At 42.5% G+C, this 19,617-nt stretch overlaps 1 protein-coding gene across 2 annotated transcripts in view; it reads right to left on the bottom strand.

Annotated features, from left to right (window-relative positions):
• CIT (citron rho-interacting serine/threonine kinase) overlaps positions 1-19,617 on the bottom strand; it is a 160,713-nt gene that overhangs the window by 120,370 nt on the left and 20,726 nt on the right. For both annotated transcript variants that reach the window (XM_021703638.1, XM_021703639.1), the window contains exons 5-8: positions 9,521-9,663; positions 8,688-8,781; positions 2,229-2,432; positions 649-802 (exon numbers count right to left, since the gene is read on the bottom strand). In XM_021703638.1, coding sequence (XP_021559313.1) covers positions 649-802; positions 2,229-2,432; positions 8,688-8,781; positions 9,521-9,663 — 595 coding nt within the window. The remainder of the gene's footprint in view (positions 1-648; positions 803-2,228; positions 2,433-8,687; positions 8,782-9,520; positions 9,664-19,617) is intronic.

Here is a 19,617-nt window from a genome sequence, read left to right as displayed (position 1 = left end):
AAAAATTAAAAAATCACCAATTTGTAAAAAACCAAGCATTTTGGTTTCTGTTGATAATAAATCAGGTCTCTGTTTTTAATGAATTCCCTTTGCACTAATTGATCCCAGAGTGACGTATGTATGAATGAATGACTCCACTGTGCATCTACGTGATAGATTTTACAAGCTTGTGAACAAAGACAAATATTCTAGAGGAGAACAAACGAACCCAGAGAGACATTTACGGTTTCTGTGCAGGCTTGGCCATTCGCAGAGCAACGTGGCGCTTTGCCTCATTTCTGAGTCTTTTTTCCTAATCTGTGAAGGATATACCTAGGTCTGCTTTTCCTCTGAGAAGAAACTCTGTCAAAGCAAGTGACAACCCTTGAACTCCACCAATCCGTACCTCTAACTTACTGAGGGATGATGTTCGGAAGGCCACATAAGCCCAGAGTTTGATAAATGACCCTGTTCTGTGCAAACAATTTTAAAGAAGAATTATCACTTACCGACAGCTCTGTCATTAGCCTTTTCTATCCCCTGTAGATAATTAAGGCCCTTATTTATATAATTTATACCACCTCCTGTGGGTCAGAATAATTTCCGATCATTCTTAAGTGTTTACACTTAATTCCAACACCAGAAGTGAAGGACTGCGGCTCTACTTACAGTTACGGATGTTATTCCAGTCAGTTTTAGAGAAGAAAGGGTGGCAGCAAAGGCCTTCAAACTTCAGTCTCTCTTTCTGGCCACACAGCAAACTCTGAATCAGATCAAGTAATTCACCGCTAACTTTGGGGTCATCAGGAAACTTCAAAAACCGCTATTCCAAAATAATAAAATAAAATAAAATAAGCATTTCCTTAGCAGATTCAGCTTCTGATGTTCCAAAGTTAAGGTATTTCTCATATATGCAAATTTCTCTCTCTCCCTTTTTTTTCTTTTAAAAGAAGGAAGTTTTGTGCCCTCTTAACTTTGGACCAAAGGCATGTTCCCAAAATAAATGGCCTGTTCACATCAATGGGTCCCGTTCCTTTACAAGGGTTCAATATCCTTCATGATTTGACCCTGCTCCTCTGTCTCTTGTAGCTCCACTCCCCATCTCGCTCTTTGCTGTCCAACAATGATGAGCTATTTAAAGCTCCTGAACAAATCATGCTGTTCTCTCTGCCTAGAACGCCCTCCCCATCCCATGCCCCTCTTCCACCCGATCACTGCCCCCCCCCCCCCATGCTCCCTCTGTAATCTACTTCTGCACAAACACAGTGCACTGTGATTTCTATGTGATAACAGGGAGAGAAGGCAGAGAGAGCCTTCTCCTTGCTCATCACTGTAAACCCAGTACCTAACCGGGCCAAGCGCAATTCACTCATTACTGATCGAGCAGACTGAAATGAAGGAGATAAATTGGCTCCAAAAATCATCTAAGGGAAAACTTTCACTCCAGAGGAGACTCAAGAATAACAAGTAATATATGTATGTATTAAGCATATGAAATATGTATCATACATATGAAAATATGTACTAAGCATTCCAGAAAGGTGAGATTGAATGAGTTAGAAAAACCTGTGAAGTTTCTCCTTTTTCCTTTTGGTTGAAACTAAAACATACATATTTATCATATCCTTAAGAAATGGGTTTAACATACTGGAATGTACAGTTATTAGAAAATGGTTTTAATTCTACTTCATATATATTGCCATAATTCTAATTCCTATCCCCATTCGATTTTACTATCATATTCGACAGCTAGGAGTACTGAGAAAGAGCCCAGCAGAATATCTATCAAAGGAAAGGACTCAAAGCCAGACATTCTAGGCAAGTTACTTAACCATTTTGGGATTTGGTTTCCTCATCTGTAAAAGGAAAAGAATATCGACCTCTCACATTGTTTGAGGATTAGCCAAGTTAATGAACTGTATTTCAAGTCTAAGACTCAGTTATTCCCACAACAGCACTAAAATCAAAATGCATTTTATAATCAATGAAATATGATAGATTAATTGGCAAGAGTTTTTCTTTTTTAGCGGGACCTAAAATAATGGCACAAGCTTACAATGACTGGCAGCTGCGAGTCAATGAAACACAATTACTAAAGCGTCTAGAGCAGTTTTTAGCACGAGGTGCTTTATTAAGTATTTGCTATTGGCATTATCCAGGCACTGCTGATTTACATCACAAATGTTCACTTGCACATTTTTAAATGACAGCTCTCCGTATTACTTCAGAACCTACGACCAGCTCTTTACCTGGAAATTCATGATGTTACTGAAGGTTCTGGCTGAGGTTCCCTCGGTGAACGGGGACCTTCCATAAACCATTTCATAGGCGACCACTCCCACCGACCACCAGTCACAGTCGAGACTGTAGGCGCCTTTCCCATCCCCATTCATCACGGTCAACACTTCAGGGGCCATGTAATCTGGAGTCCCAATCGGGAGTTTGGCGTTCACCTGGAAACCCATAAATAAAATGAACACAGCAAACTTTCAATTATTCTCAAATAGATTGCCAACAGCCACATTTCACACACGAGCTGATTTGCCACTGATTACTATTCTCCCAGGCACTTAAACCTTCTGTCAAGTGGCACGCTGTCAGGAAATGCAAACGATTTACTAATTAAAAAAAAAAAAAAGTACATAATATAATCCAAAGGCAAAAGGGCAAGAGTTGTTGATGATATACACCCTTTGGTTACACAAATAAGAGTTGGGTATATAACTAGAACAGAAGATGTCTTTCCTGATACATGTTACACAGAACTTCTCTTATGAAAACAGCAAAATGATAATAAATCCTGAAGATGAATCTATACGATCAATCTACCCATTATTGAAAACCTGGCAGCTAGCTGGGGCAAAACAATATTGCAAACTCGTTGTATCTCAAGTTTAAATATCTAGAGTCAACATTCCTACTTCGAACCACCCACAGGGAAAGACATGATAAATATCTTCCACCAGAGGTCCAATGTTAATGAGTTCATTTTCCTCACCCCCAACTCCTGGTCCTGTGGTTCCCTCCCCACTGTTCAGAAATCCAGAGCCCTCCAATCCAATGGCACTCAAGCACCTGACCTTGGCAAAGAAAGGCTAGGACAATGTAGTAGGTCTTTTTGTAAAGCTAAATATATCCCATTTGAAGAACTGTCCTTTTAAGAATTTGTCCTTCTGTTTTAGTGTTTATACGTCCTTTGTTTCTCGAAATGATGCTGATGAAAGGTTTTCTGCCCCCCTCCCACCCCACTCCTTCCTAGACAACAGAGTAAGCTGGCAACCCTTTCAGCCTTGAAAATTGTTTTGAAGTCTTATTGATCCATGAAATTTAAAGGCTAAGGATCACCTCTCTGACTTCTTCCCCATCAAAACAGAAAGGGCCTGATGTTAGTCATATCTGTGTTAACCAATAATCCTACAGTTGCCCAGTAATCCTGTCTTTAAAAAGGCTTCTCTCACGTGAGCAGTTACATGGGCACAAAAGAATCTTCTCCCCATTAAAGGATGTTGAGTGCCCCTGAGAGACGTTAGAGATTTTATAGATATGGCACGCATCTTTAAGGCTGGGCTTTATATCCCTTCCCTAGGGATGGAGACTCAAGCTCTTCAAGCCTGTAACTTTAATCTTTAATCCATCCCTCTGCCCCACAGATCCACAGTTGTAGGAAACAGACCCATTCTCCCTACTCCTTCTCTTTTCACCCCTTCTCTCAAGCCCACCATAGGTTTTTCCAAACCCTAAATCTGGACAACAGTGTGATACTGGTATTCTTGACGCCAGTCATCCATTGCTTTGGGCAACAGAATTTCCACTGAGGGGTGCCTGGCCGACTCAGTGGATCATGCCCCTCTTGATCTCGGGGGTTGTGAATTCAAGCCCCATAGTGGGTGCAGAGATTACTTTAAAATAAAATCTTTACCAAAAAAAAAAAAGAATTTTCACTGCAAGTACCCACTGGGGAAAGCTAGATGGTCACACTGCCCAAGAAAGCCACAAGCCATTGCTGATAGATAAAAGTGGGGAGAAAGGAGACGATATCTGGTCTAAGACAGGGTACCTTAAACTTGAGAAACTGAAAGCAGCTTAAGTCAAGGGAAAGCCTTGATGCTGGGGAGCCTGCGCTAAGACTTCTATCTTTTAATGTGTGTGTAAATGTTAATGAGCTCAGCATGGGACTAGGATTAAACTACAGGTTTTTGGTAAAAACCCTCCATACTGACAATAATATTTTTTTAAATATGAAAACAAGAGAAGAAAAACTAATGTCATCATTAAATGCTTACCCTTTATGCCTAATTACCTTGCAGAACTATTACTATGCAATCCTCAAATATGCATCTTTGCACTTGCTGGGTTTTATTTTGTCATCACACTAGACTGTTTGGGAACATTCAGTCTCCTTGTTTTCAGTACACAGGGCTTAGTCACTTGTTCACCAGCAAAGAGTTGAAAGGAACTTGACTGGGTTGTGTTTATCAGCATGACCCAGGCAAGGGGTTTAAGTCATCAATGCCTCATTTTCAGATTCATGATGAGACTTATCCAAGAAAGTCAGATAACTCCCTAATTCCTGCCCCACAACAGGCACGTGATTATACACATTTATGTCTAATCACTTTGTGATTTTCTAAATTTTAAGGGAAAATATCCCTAGCTTCCTTTATGCACATCTCCTGCATAAAGTACATTAGGTACTTAATAGTAACTTACAAAGGTTTTTAATGACAATTTAATGACAGCTAAATTTCCATTAGTTACTGACCTCCAAGCACATTAAACCCATTCAACACTTAATGTCTCACATCCTGATAAGGATTTTGCAGGATGCTTTCACTCTCCTCTGGTGGCTATTCACAGCCAGCTAATCTGGGTAAGATACTAAAAGTGGAGCCATGTACAGGGCACCATCTGAAAAGTTTTACTAAATTTTAGTTAATTTTCACTGTATTGACAGGGAAGAAAATACAACAGTTCAGCAGGAGACAATAACAAAATGACTAGGAGACAGAAGACGGAGTCATATTTCAGGAGAGAGAGAGGTTAAGAAAAGAAACAAAAAAGGATTGACTTAGATTCCTTTACAAGCAGATGAGAAGAAAGTAAGAAAACCACTGTCTGTCTCCCCCCAAGCCTCTTCCCATAAAATGCTTAAACATAAAACTATTTCAACCTAAATTTCCCCCATGTGGCTACGCAGGGCAGAAACATCCACCTGCAGAAGCAGGGGTGGGATGGGGGGTTGGGGCAGGGGGGGCGGTAGGGGGAGAATGGTATCTCACTATGTTGTTCCTCTTGGGGGAAAAGGATAAAATCTTCTCACTCCTACGTAAATGTCAAAAAAGGCTATCTCCTATAGATTTTCAACTGCTCAGTGAGCCTGATTAACACTTAACATGCTATACTGCTCTTTATTTACAATCTCCTTACAAGTGTTTGTGTGAGAGCTGAATGAGACAGGTTGGAAGAGTTTACTATTTGCCACTCTTTGAGATTCTAATAAGGTGAAATGGGTAGCCTAAGGGCACATAGCAGGTGGATGGCATGTCTCAGCTCAACACCCAAACCTCTAGGCAGTATGGTTCCCCACTGTTAGTAAGAATACTTCAAAGCAACACACCAAGAAGCTTGAAATAATGACAATGGAAGATGGAAAACCCAACAGATCTAAAAGTCACAAATATCTAAAATTCGTAGATAATATTTGAGAGTGGTAGGGGAAAGAATTGATTTTAGGTGAGTAGCATACATGAATTTCAGTAAACGTAGATTATATTTCATATATTTTGAGTACAAAAAAACATTTAGAACATCCTTTAGGCCTATAAAACATTCTATTTAAAAGAAACACATGTTGGGATGCCTGGGTGGCTCAGTCAGTTGAGCGTCTGACTCGGTTTTGGCTCAGGTCATGATCTCAGGGTCGTGATACTGAGCCCCACAATGGGCAAAGGGCTCCATGCTCAGTTCAGTGTGCTTGAGATTCTCTCCCCCTCCATCTCCCTCCCCCCTCCTCTTCCCCCTGCACACTCTCTAATAAATAAAATCTTTAAAAAAAAGTTTAACCCACCTCCACTGATCAAAAATACAAAAAAAAAGTATTTCTATAACCATACTTGACTTCATCTAGATTGTAGATTATCGGTCTTTTATAATTAAAGGCCTTTTCACTTAAAACAATGCTAAAAATTCCTTCCTATGTGCTTGTCACATTCTGGCCCTAAAAAGCACAAAGTTCTGAAGAGGCGATTCTTTTTTTTTTTTTTTTTGAAGATTTTATTTATTCATTTGAGACAAACAGACAGAGAGAGAGAGAGAGAGAGAACATGAGCAGGGAGAGAGGCAGCGGGAGAGGGAGAAGCAGGTTCCCCGCTGAGCCAGGAGCCCGATGTGGGGCTCGATCCCAGGACCCTGGAATCATGACCTGGGCTGAAGGCAGACGCTCAACCATCTGAGCCACCCAGGCGCCCCTGAAGAGGCGATTCTTTCTCCAAGAGAAGAGGAGGTGCACTACTCTCAAGTATGCAGGACTGAGTGCCTTATCTCCTTCATCAGAATAATCAGGGGTTGAGCACTGAGCTGCAAATAAACCTGAGTGACTCTGAAGGGCTCTGCGCCTGAAGTGAAGGTTGTTCCAATTAGAAGAACTGAAAAGGGATAGTCTGAAGCACTGAGAAACAGAAACCTGAAATGAAGGAAAGTCCAGTCTCTCCACTTGGGGCCCAGAAGAGAGTGAGCGATTCCAGATGCAGAGATGGGGCCTTACTCTTTATTCCCATTTGTTTACCAAGCAGTGACTTTGGATCATAATCTAGTTTTCCCCAAGTAGGTTTTCTTGTTGCAAATACCTAGTGCTGGCTCTCATTAATAAGCTGTCTGCTGTTTCTCAATCAACTTGGGATGGTTCTCAACCAGGGGTGATTTTGTCCCCCATGGAACACGCAGCAATGCCGGGAGACATTTCTGGTTTTCACAACTGGAGGAGAGGGTGTTATTGGCATCTGGTGGATAGAAGCCAGGAATATAGCTAAATATCCTATAATACACAAGATAGCCCCCCACAATAAAGAATTATCCAGGGCAAAATATCAATGGTCAATGTCTATGGTATCCAGAGCTGACTATGTATCTACACTTCAATTATTAGACCATGTATCTATGCTTCAGTTCATTTCTAGATGCATGAGTTTATTAAGGTCACTCATGCAATGAACAAGTTTTTGAGTCCAATATGATAAAAATTTTCCATTACTTAACTTTTTTCCTGTGCTTTATTCCACTAAATTCAACAACTAAGTTTTCATGCCTGTTTCGGCAGGTAATTTTTAAAACATGAAATGCTTATCATGCTCCTATAATCTAAATCTCATTGTAGAGGAGTCGATTACAAGAACATGATTTGGCGGGGAGCGGGGAAACAGCGCCTAGAGAGACTGTTTTTCCAAGGATCTGAACACCAAGTAAATTATCTCAAGTAGGCCTCAGGTCTGCCAAACAGGGAAGCCAGAGCCTAGAGTGCAAACAGTTAACATAACCCCAAACCTTTTCCTAATATCAACCTGATAACACCCACCTTTCCTCCAAGGAACCTGAGGGAAAAAAGGCAATTTTACGTATTTCCCTTTATAAGGACTTAACTCTCAGACGTTAGGAAGGGGGGCATTTTACAGAGTAACCTCTCTAACCTCTTAACTTGTGCATTTTTAATTTATTTATTTACTTATTTATTTATTTTGACAGAAAGGGAGAGAGAGAGCACAAGCAGGGGGGAACAGCAGGTAGAGGGAGAAGCAGGCTTCCTGCAGAGAGCCCCATGCGGGGCTCAATCCCAGGACTCTGGGATCATGACCTGAGCCAAAGGCAGACACTAAACCGACTGAGCCACCCAGGCTCCCCTTAACTTACGCATTTTAACTAGAATCAGTACTTTACTGAGAAAGAATGAAAGGCCAAGTTCCTAAAAATTTGTCCAGGTCACCAAATGGGTTAGTTGTAAAATAAGTCTTAAAATCTAAGTTGATTTTCTCTTAGACCTACCAGTTTTTTGCATAGATGACATGAAAATTCACTTTAGTCTGTACCAATTTTATTAGGGTTTGTTTTTAAATCTCTCTCTCTCTCTCTCTCTCTCTCTCTATATATATATATATATATTTTTTTTTTTTTACTTTGTCATCTTTTCCCTCAAGTATTCTTGTTCTTGATCTCAGCAGGTTCCCTCTGGCCTTCCTATTTAGCATGGGGAATACAGCTTAATTTTTACCAGAGGTCCAGGACTTCGAAATGACATTTTGAGCAGTTGGTTCTTAATGCTAAAGGTTATTTGGTCAAATGTGCCAGTGATTTCTTTCAATTTTGCTGAATAGAAAATACAGATGTGAAATAAGATTACAGAAGATAATCTATAATAAGGAAAATGAGAAGAAAAACAAAAATGAGCATTTTCCCTTTTATGTTTTAACCAAACCATAAGGATGTTCCTAAAAATGTTTTGTAGGGTATTAACAGATAGGGTGCCAAGGTCAAGCAAGTCTGGGAAATAGCTCTATGTCCCCATCCCCACAACCACCTCCAGAGAAATCACGCCCTACACGGGCAGTTGAAGATTCCAAAATGTCACTCAAAGTTATCCCATATTTTCCAAACTTATGAGGACCACGGAACACTTTGTAGCATAATCTCTATTAAGCTATCTCATTCCATTATGTTACCATCTTATTTGAGTTCATTTTAGCCGCTGATCCAAAATCCACAAGCTTGATGTGTCCTGTTCGGTCAATGAGAATGTTCTCAGGCTTGATGTCTCTAAGAAAATCAGGGCCACAAATTAGTGTTGTTTTCTCCATGCAAATCAGCAAGCAACTGCTAACGTAGGATATTGATTCAGCCAACAACTTCAGTGTCTAAATTCTGCTATAGACCTCCCTATTGATAGATATAAATAATAAGCAAACATTCTGCAAAACAAATTTAAGTAAGAAAAAGAAGGAGAAGCAGGAAAAGGAGGAGGAGGAAGAGAAAGGGAAGGAGAAGGAAAAAGAAAAGGGGGGAGGGAGAGGAAGGGAACAACATTCTCGGATGTACATAAAACATCACATGCGTGAGGATGTAAAGAGACACTTTTCAACTGAGGATTTGCTGGAACACCTTTGTAAATTACTAATGGGCGAGGTCAGAAGTACAACTCCATGGTCTTCTGCTCCTATGTGGTAATGCAGGTTCCCTCTGCAAATCGAATTTGGTTTTTCCACCGTATAACTCAAGGAACCCATGCGAGAGTTCTCAGTCTTATCAGCCACGGTCACAGATCTTATTAGCAAACGTGAGAACACTATAATTCTAGATCTATTTCACTGTTGAATGGGTAAAGCTGAAATGTGTGCCACTCTGGAAAATATACTTTCAGCCAGTTGCAGTTAGGACTAGTTAAAATTTCGATGGAGCATCATTTTGATGCTGAAATTATTAATCTATTCTCTCTACTGTGGGAATGCTTAGGTGATACACATAAATTCTCGGTACACTACCAGAGAGTCTCACTTACCGATGCACATATCCCATCTGATGAATGCTGTGAACAGCCAAAATCAGTTCGGCTAGGTAAAACTGAATCATATTTTCATCTAATTGGTCCTCATATCTATTCAAAAGTGACAGCAAGTCCCCTCCAGGCTGATATTCCATGACCTGCATAGAATGCCAAAGTTATTAATTCTTCATACACCCCAAAAAAGGGAACATCTCAATTAGAGCCTCAAATACTACCTGACGCGTTATAATTACAATGTCTCCCCAAAGCAACTAAGATGTGGGAGACATACTGTAAGTCACGTAGGATGAGGTCCCTGCCCTAAGGAAATTACATCCGATACCCAAGAGAATCAATATAATGAAAGACTAGTCCCAGACACCATGCACAATGTTTGCAAGGCAAGCTTGAAAAGTTGAATTAAATCCACCCACTCACCCACCCACCCACCCAAGTCGACACCCCAGACATTCCCTAGGATTAGGCACACAGTATAGATGGAAATTGCTAGAGGGCAACAAACCCTCCAGCATCCTTTTTGCATTTCTCTCAGCACCCAGCAGACTAGAGGAGGCGTGCAATAAATATGATACAATCTTTTCCTGCAACAGTCATCTGACCATTTCTATTAAAAATTTAAATGTGAACATACACTCTCCGACCTCATGATTCCATTTCTGACAATTTATTTTACAGGAACTTATAGTAGTTTGTAGATCGATAGATACATAGATTCACTGTAGCATTGTTTGTAACACAGGGGAGGAAAAGCCTGGAAATCCCCCAAACATCCATCATTAAGAAACTGTTGAAATATGATATATCTAAATAATGGGAGAAGATGTAGATATTAAAAATGAACAGTCAATCTATTCATACCGCCGTGGAAAGCTGCCCAGGATAATACAAAGTGACATCCTATACAGGACAAAATACAACCTCCTTTTTGTGATTTTAAAAAAAAAATTATTACATTTGTTAATACATACATAGGAAAAAAATCTGGAAAAAGAATATAGGGGCACCTGGGTGGCTCAGTCGGTTGAGTGTCCGACTCTTATTTCAGCTCAGGTCATGATCTCAGGGTCGTGAGATTGAGCCCCAGGCATCCGGCTCTGCGCTCAGCGGAGGAGTCTGCTTGTCCCTCTCCCTCTGATCCCCGCAGCGCCCCCCCCCCCTCCACCGCCCAATGCTTGCTCTAATAAATAAATAAAATCTTAAAAAAACCAAAAAACAGAATATAAAGTACAGCTTCAAGTAAAATGTTTGATTAGCAAAAAATTTCTTCCACTCCAAGGAACTGAAATCCTTCCTCCTTCTGATGATAACTGAGTGTGATATTCTGAGTCAACATGCAGCTCTGAGGCCGATTTGCCCAGGTGGCTTCAAACCGCAGCCTGGTGACTTCAGCTCTCTGCCCTTCAGTTTCGCCCGCTGTAAAATGGGGTGAGACCAATTGCCTCGCGGTACTGTGCCTGGAACCAAGGAGGTCCTCCACTGCCGGTCAAGCGCCTTCCTTTCCCATCCTTGGCTGCATGATCCTTCCCTCTCTGGCTGTGAGAAACTGGGACACATTTTGATCATCTTTGCAGTCATGTTAACTCTCACTCGGTTCTCTTCCTGTCCTTTGCTCTGATTTCCCATTTTGTGTGCCACACTATAAACGCCTTTTGTTTTAAGTTGTCTCAAATCCTTTCTGGAAAGAGGCAAGATCCAAATAAACATCTTAAAAAAAAAAAAATACAAAATCTCTCCAACTACTGCATTCCAGAAGCCAATTTTGGGATGTGAATTCTCTCCATCCTCCTCCAAACTCCTGTTTGCTTTCGGTCCAGAATTAGAAGAAAGCTCTAGTCAAGTGAAACATTAAGCATCTGCACATATCTGCAGAGGCCGCAGGCTGGCCCAGTAAAGATTCTGCCCAGCACTAAGTGAACCTCACACCAGAGACCCCTGGGGGAGCCAGTGACCCACATGCCCTCCACAAGGGCTCTGTGTCATCTGGGAATCTCCCCCATTCACATGACATCTTGCATGGAGTGGAGAGTCAACCAGATACTGGACGACTGGAAGAGTAAGGTTCCATTTGCACTGCAATCACTGGAAAAAGATTTATGAACCCACAAGAAGAACAAAACTTAGAAGGGGTAGCAGCTAAAATGCAGACTTTATTTCCCCCAAATTCACAGCAGATTGAAAGCTACCAGTACCAGCCCTAGAAGAGCCCACAGGAGCCACCTGGCTGCCTAAAGCTCACCCACTCATCCCAACCTGGTTCTCCGCAGGCCCTGGATATGTGGGTGAATGCCAATTTTTACATCTGTTTTAAATATATACTGCCATTAAAAAAGGTCTTAAATATAAAAAAAAAAAATTCACCGATAACAACAGAAGTACTCGTGCTTTTAGAACGGAAACATCTTAAAATAAGAACAATGCATATTTATGATGACACATCACAGTTATAAATGCTCTAACCTGGCTCTATTAAAGATGTGTGAAATAGAATGGCTTGTAAGTTTGAAGATGACAACATCAAACAGATAGCACCAGCTGGCAACTTTTAAGAGCTCACAAACTGACCACTATTTAATACTTTGCAACTATTCCTGAAGATTCTACTTTGGAATGACCAGTAAAATAGTTCAGAAAAGAAGAACCATCTCTTAAAAGGCAAAAGATATGTATTCTTTGCTCCTATTCAGAAGATCCAATTTCCTGAACTAAAAACCCCCGCCAAAAGTAGATTAGTCTTTTCTGAGTCAAACAACTTTTCATTTATTCAAAACCAGGGTTGATTGAGAAGACAAGCGACAAAAATTACAACAGCTGCTAAGCAGCAGGCTCCACAACATGGGACAAAATAGACACGAAATGACAAACCTCTAAATAGACTGGATCCTTATCAAAGAAACTAATCAGACTTGACCCATCAACACGATTCCACATTACCATACTAAAAATTCCAAGCACCCGCCATCCAAGAACTTAATTTGGAAATTTACTGAGCAAATTTGGCTGTCCCGAGATGTCACCCCTACCCCAAAACCACCCTACTGGGGTAGAATCACTCATTCTGTTATGAATGGAGCCCAGGGGGAATATGGCTTGTGTGTGGCCAACCCAAGCCGAATCGATCATCTTGCTATTGAGCTTAGACGTACAGTGAAGAACAGGACTCGGACACTTTCAGAAAACTCTTCTGGACTTTTAAAAACGGTACCAAGTCAAGAAGTTCCAAAAGCATCATTAAAGGTCAAAAACTAAGAGTCTTCAAGTCTCCATACCAGATGACTTGTTATGAACTAAACACCAGGGTCAGCAGAACACTATAAACAATTTAAGGCCAAAGTCACTACCCAGGTTATGCCAGACAATCCATTCACAGCACCTGCTTTTGTCCAAAAGCATGACTCCATCACAGACTTTAACTAGTCAGAGACGCCCAGTGAGGTACTGATCCCCCAAAAATGTGGCTTCTCACCTAATGAACCTGGAAAGTCCTCCAGGGCAAGGCTTCTCAAACTTGCCTGCCCATCAGAATCACCTGAGGAGCTGCTTTTTTAAAATAAACACATTCGGGGTTCCTGGGTGGCTCAGTTCGTTAAGTGACTGCCTTCGGCTCGGGTCATGATCCCGGGGTCCTGGGATCGAGCCCCGCATGGGGCTCTCTGCTCAGCCGGAGGCCTGCTTCTCCCTCTCCCACTCCCCCTGCTTGTGTTCCCTCTCATGCTGTCTCTCTCTCTCTGTTAAATAAATAAATAAAATCTTTAAAAAAATAAACACATTTATCAAAAAAAAAAAAAATTGAGTGCCTACTATGTGTCAGGCACTGTTCTAGATACTAGAAAAACAGCAGAGACTGTAACAGACCAAAAAATCCCTTGCCTTCATGGGGCTGGAATTCTAGTGGAATGAACAAGAGTAAACATTAAGCAGTCTGAAAGGGTAAAGTGTATCTCACTCCCCTCCCAACCATTCAGGGAGCTATTTAAAAATTCCAGTGACCCTGAGTGAGGTGCAGAGATCTGCATTTTTAGGGAGCTCCCTGGGTGATCTCATGCGGCCAGCACAGTCCTGAGACCCACCGCAGATGAAGGTGCAGAGACAAAGAGGCTCCCTGCGTCAGCCAGATGAAAAGTTTCTACGGCAGAGGTGCCCTGAATATAGCCAACCCTCCTGCTGTTTGCCGTTTTTTTCTTTTTTTCAGTGACTACCTGGACAGGACAGTCATCTGCCTACCACACCAGGATTACCGGCAACAAAGGGCCGGAAAGGAACCAGTCCATCAGCACGGAGGCAACCATCCTGTGCGGAAGGACGTGCGAGGTCCCTGCCCACAAGGACCAGCTGCAGGTCACCCAAACGGCAATCACCAAGGCATGGTAATCAAAGGCCGGGGAGCCAGGAGGAGGAAAGAGCCCTACAGTGAAACAGTCCTAAACAATGCGATCACCCTGCAGATGGCAGAGAAAGCACAGCAGCTGACAGACAAGCCTGGCTTGGAGCTATAACGGACTTGCTCTTTTAAAGCAAAGACATTCAGGCCAACAGAGACAAACCCTGTTAATGGCACAGCTGCAGATGCTAATTGAAGGGCAAATCTTACATGTGTTCAGTTTGGAAGGAGCAGCGGCTTCTCTGCTGGTGTTCGCATCTACACCCCAAGAACAGGGATGGCAGTGCCCATCAATTGTGTTGCCTTCGAAACAAAGGACAAGTGTGTGTGTGTGTGTGGGTGTGTGTGTGTGTACCCACATGCACGTGCATGCACGTGCACATCCATGTATGCTCGCATGCACACGTATCCATATGTGGGGAGGAGATGAGTATCTAATCGTTCTTGTACTCTGTTCCAGTTCGCACAGGGCATCATTAGAGGCTCGCTGTGCTGGCCACCCCTCTAGCAGCTCACCCTTGAAATGCTTGCACTACAATCAGCATGCCTGAAAGTACCACGGAAATGTAACGATGTTATTGGCCTTGTTATCTGCCCTGTGCAGTGTTCCCGATCTTTGGCATCGGGGAGGAAGGAAGAGATCCTGGAAGCAGAGTGGTCCCTGGCAGAGACCTTAAGTTATTCCTCTTGAAGGGCAAGGTCACCAAGAGAAAAAGAGAGAAGACCCTTTATTTCAGAAAATACGAATCCCAGCCTGACTCACCCATCTATTCAAAAGATCCTCATTGAGCACCAAATCATCCAGAGCCTTGGCAAGACACAGATAGCACACTCAAACTAGGTAACTGAGGACATGGTTAATGAAGCACCCCGCACTGGTGAAGAATCCCAGGGCCAGTTAACAACAGGGGAGTAGGTACCACTCCTCCACCTGAAAGAGCCAAGTGCAAGGAACAGGATCTCAGGTTTTTCACTACTGCTGAAGGAACGAAAGGAAGAAGCAGTACCCAGAAAGGAACTGTAGCTAGCTATAGCCACAGGACCAAGGTTTTCAAAGTGGGGGCCCCAGACCGGCAGCAGCATCTGGGACCTGGTTGCAAATTCTTGGGCCCCATCCTAGACCTACTAAACCAGAAACTGTGACAGTGGAACCAGGCAAACTGGGAAAATGGGACGAAATTTTGACTCTTAAAACTCCAAACGCATTCACTTGAAATATGCCTCAAAAGAGCAGGACACAAAACAACTGTTTTGAAGGCACAAAGGACCCCCCAGGGCAATAACACACTCAGCAACTGAAGTGGGGTCAGTAAGAGGTATTAATATCTCACTTTGCCAATGAGAACGTTGAAACTGAAAAGGCCAATGACTCCAGAGAGACCAACCAAGGAAGAGTAATAAAACGAGAACCTCTATTCTAGTAACAGCTTCCTTCCGACGGGCAGCCAGCTTCCAAACCCCGGCTTCCCAAGCGGCAACATGCGAACATGCTGGTAAGTTTTCAGACATGCCTGAAAACTGGATAATCTTATCCGAGAGATCAAAACAGCACATGTCTCGCTGTCAAAACTATCATAAGCTGCCACATTTCACTAAAATAAACAATGAAGTTCTATTTGTTAACTCTCTCCAGACCCCCAGTCACAGCATGGGCTGGTGTTTATACAGGTCACTGCCCAGAAACCGCTAACCTCCAAACTGTGCCTACACCGGAAGGAAATACTCCCCATGTGATTGCACAACCTTCGGTGGAAAGCGAGACAGGAAATATAAGCAAGACAGGAAATATAAGCGAGACAGGAAATCTAAAGAACTAATCCCAAGTAGGACCTCAGGGCCAGGGTCAGACTGGCAGTGCTTTGGGATGCAACAGTGTAATGTAATGGGTAAGAATATGGGAGGTGGATCGAGGGGGCCTGGCTTCAAAACCCAGATCTATCTTTTATTACCCTCAAAACAGACTATAACTTGCCCCCCAAATCCATTCTTCCCTTAGCTGGATATTGGCCATGCAGCTAGACGGTACTGATGTGAGGTCATGTGATGAAGTTCTGGTCAACAAAATAGGAGAGGAAATGATGTGTCCCACTTCCATATCGTGCTACGTAAAAGGAGTTTTCTTGTTCTGCTCTCCACCCCTTTCTCCTGCCAGCCAGGGGAAACAAGAACATCAAATGCCCAACTCCCACCATGTCAGGGGGACAACATCCTAAGGGATGAGGAGCCACAAGATAGAAGGAACCTGGGTCCCTGAATTATCAACATACAACAGAGCTGCTCCATCAGCCTGGACTGTGTTTTGGTATCTTTTTGTTACAATAGCTTAGCCTATACCTTAACTAATACATCCTATATGCAACTGGGGAAGAAAAGTTTGGAATGAACAGAGGGAGGTTAATGTGAGGTCACTGTAAGGAAAGAAGATTCATGGGTCAGTTATAGGCTCAGAGCAAGAGCAGCCCGAAAGACCCCCAGTACGAAAAACATCAGTACAAAGCCAGCAACCTTTAAGAATCTCACAAAGCATTCAGATACAACAAGACTACATATAGTGAGTTGCAAAACAATGCTTTCTTTGTAAAGATCAGCTCCTTCCTGGAAGGACACTGGTGAAGGCATCTGTTATATGGAACTGAACAGATTTCATCATGAACCAGATCAACAAAGTGCTGTTTCCATGGGCTGCCTGCCAGAATACAGAACTAGCCTTGTTATATAGAACCAGACATTAACAATACAATGGGCTTCATTATAATTTTCTGTATACCAGAAAATGGCAAGCCACATTCATTGGTATGTAATGACAAATAGGAAATTTTTAACCATCAAATTTCAAAAGAATCCAAGTTCAATTTCCTTGCACTCTGCTCCAAATTTTGAAAATCCCACTGGATCTAACCTGAATTACATACTTTAGAGAATAAAATTTACACTCCTAATGTGTGATTTCCATAACACAATAAGTTAATCTGTATGTAAATCAATTTCTATGAAATAAATCATACGTTCTTCCAGTAAATGCTTCTTAAGCGTATACTTGGAGAAGCGTTACTGGAAGCAAGCGAGACATAATCCCTCCCTTCAGGGATGGAGTAGCCTGGTGGGGGAGCCCAACACCCACTCCTGAAGAGGAGGAACAGGGTGCTATGAGTCCACAGCCAGAAGGGCATCCCTCCCAGAAGTAAAGGGGCCAGGAAGAGCTTCTGGAAGAAGTGACATCTGGTCCACGGCCAGAAGGAGAAATAGGAGTTAGCCAGAGAAATAGGGAAAGAGGAAATGGCACAGAGAAAGGTCAGAGGCCAGTTCAAAGAACAAAAGGAAGGTCAAGATGAATATAAAGTGCAAGGTGAGGGGTACCTAGATGGCTCAGTTGGTTAAATGTCTGGCTCTTGGTTTCGGCTTACATCGTGATCTCAGGGTCATGGGATGAACCCCAACATCAGGCTCCACACTGAGCATAGCGCCTGCTTAAGATTCTCTCTTCCTTGGGGCGCCTGGGTGGCTCAGTCAGTTAGGCATCCAACTCTTGATTTCAGCTCAGGTCATGAGCCCAGGGTTGTGGGATCAAGCCCCACGATGGGCTCTGTGCTCAGCGGGGAGTCTGCTTGAGATTCTCTCTTGCCTCTCCTCCCTCTGCCCCTACCCCACCTCTAAAATAAATAAATCTTTAAAAAAAAAAAATTCTCTCTTCCTCCCCCCCGTCCCTCCTCCCGCCCCCATCTCTTGCACTCTCTTAAAATACAAGTTAATTAATTAATTAATTAAAGTGAAAGGAGAGAAAAGGTAAGCAACAAGTCTAGAGATATATGGGAAAAGGCCTTGTAAACCACATGGAAGAGTCTGGACTTCATCCAGAGGGCAGCAGGGAGTCTTAAAGGGTTTTAACAGTGGGATGACTTGGCTGCAGTGTGTAGAAGACCTGGGGGAAGGGCAAGACAGATGGCAGGAAGAACACTTAGGAGGTTACTGCAGTAACGCAGGCAGAAGAAGGTGGCGGCCAGAACTCACCCAGTAGAAGCAAGAATGGAGAGAAAAGGTAGCTTTGAGAAATATACAGGACACCAATCCTACTTCTTTTTTTTTTTTTTAATTTTATTATGTTATGTTAGTCACCATACAATACATCATTGGTTTTTGATGTGGTGATCCACGATCCATTGTTTTCGTGTAACACCCAGTGCTCCATGCAGTACTGCCCTCCTTAATACCCATCACTGGGCTACTTCTTTTACTCATTGATTTTTAAATGTATCTTCAATTACACTGCATTTGCATTACAAATGAACGGTTAACTGCCAGGGAGCTTAGGATGATTTGTATGCTGCCCTGAACTTCAAAGGTTTGGTGATTTGTAAATGGTCAATAGGTACAATGGAATTCTGGAACTTCAGATGCCAATACAGATCTACGCTCTTCTTGTACAGAATGTATTTCCAGACTTAAAAATGTCGAGATTTTAGAAAAGTAAAATGGTATGTATACTTTATTTTATATTATGTGACACCCTAGCGTAGGGTTTTGGGATATCTCCCTGTACCCAAATGCATTCACAGTTTTGAGGCAAAATGTATGAAAAGTCACACTAAAGGGAATGAAGACGAGATTCGGGTCAGGTTTTGCTAGAGTTCACATCAGGTTTTGCTGTCAAATAAGTAACAAAAGAACTTGAGGTATTCGGAGCTCTGGGTGTTTCAGAATTGCAGATAAGGGATGGTGGATCTATAATCATATCTTAGCTTCTATGCTGAGTTTGGATATTTGTAAGAAAACTGTGCCCTTAGCAAGCATTTTACTCCGAATTACCAATGCACTTGAGAAGAGAATGCAGAGAAGAAAATAATTACAAGATCCCATCAGCGATACCCAACTGAGCTACTAAAGAAGGGTGTAAAAATGTCGTTGCAGGGGCACCTGGATGGCTCAGTCGTTAGGCGTCTGCCTCTGGCTCAGGTCATGACCCCAGAGTCCTGGGATCGAGCCCCGCCATCGGGCTCCCTGCTCAGAGGGAAGCCTGCTTCCCCCTCTCCCTCTCCCTCTGCTCGTGTTCCCTCTGTCAAATAAAATCTTAAAAAAAAAAAAAAAAAAAAGTCTTTGCAGCCAGGTATCAATGTGTTGAGGCAACGAGATCATTCCCATCTTGTAAGATGGTGGCTGGGAAACCTGAGAAGACGGTCATTAAGCCCAGAATGCTGATGCTAGTGGCGAAATCCAGATGGAAGCCCGCCCCCAGCCAAAAGGCCCCAAAAAGAAAGCCCCCTGCCCCTGGGAGATGTCTTAGCAGAGGAGAGGCTGACATTCCCAATCCCTGAGGTATCCCAGCAAGGCTGTATCCAAGAGCAAGTCCACAGGGGTGAATTCCACGATTAAAAAGAAAGGGAGGTTCCACCACTGGGACAAAGCCAATTAGCAGGGATAAAAAATGGTGGCCCCAAAGAGATTAACATTTTTGAAATGACGAAGTATTACCCTCTTGAAGATGCACTTTGTCTGGGTCTTCAATCCAGATGAAGAGAAATACAAGCTTACAGAATGATGTGAGGCAAACCAGAAAACTGGGGACTCTCAACTTTTGCCACAAATCGGGGCCCTTGCTAGTTCCAGGACCGCCTGTATTCTGTGTTGCCTTGAACACAAAAAAGACTGCTTGCAGAGCTGAAGTTAAAACATCCAAAACAATAATAACAAACAAATAAATCCCTGCTGTTTCAAGGGA

This window comes from Neomonachus schauinslandi, chromosome 14 (genome assembly GCF_002201575.2).
Source record: "Neomonachus schauinslandi chromosome 14, ASM220157v2, whole genome shotgun sequence".
NCBI lineage: Eukaryota > Metazoa > Chordata > Mammalia > Carnivora > Phocidae > Neomonachus > Neomonachus schauinslandi.
Note: the sequence above shows the minus strand (reverse complement) of the source record. Positions and strands in the feature narration are given on the sequence as shown.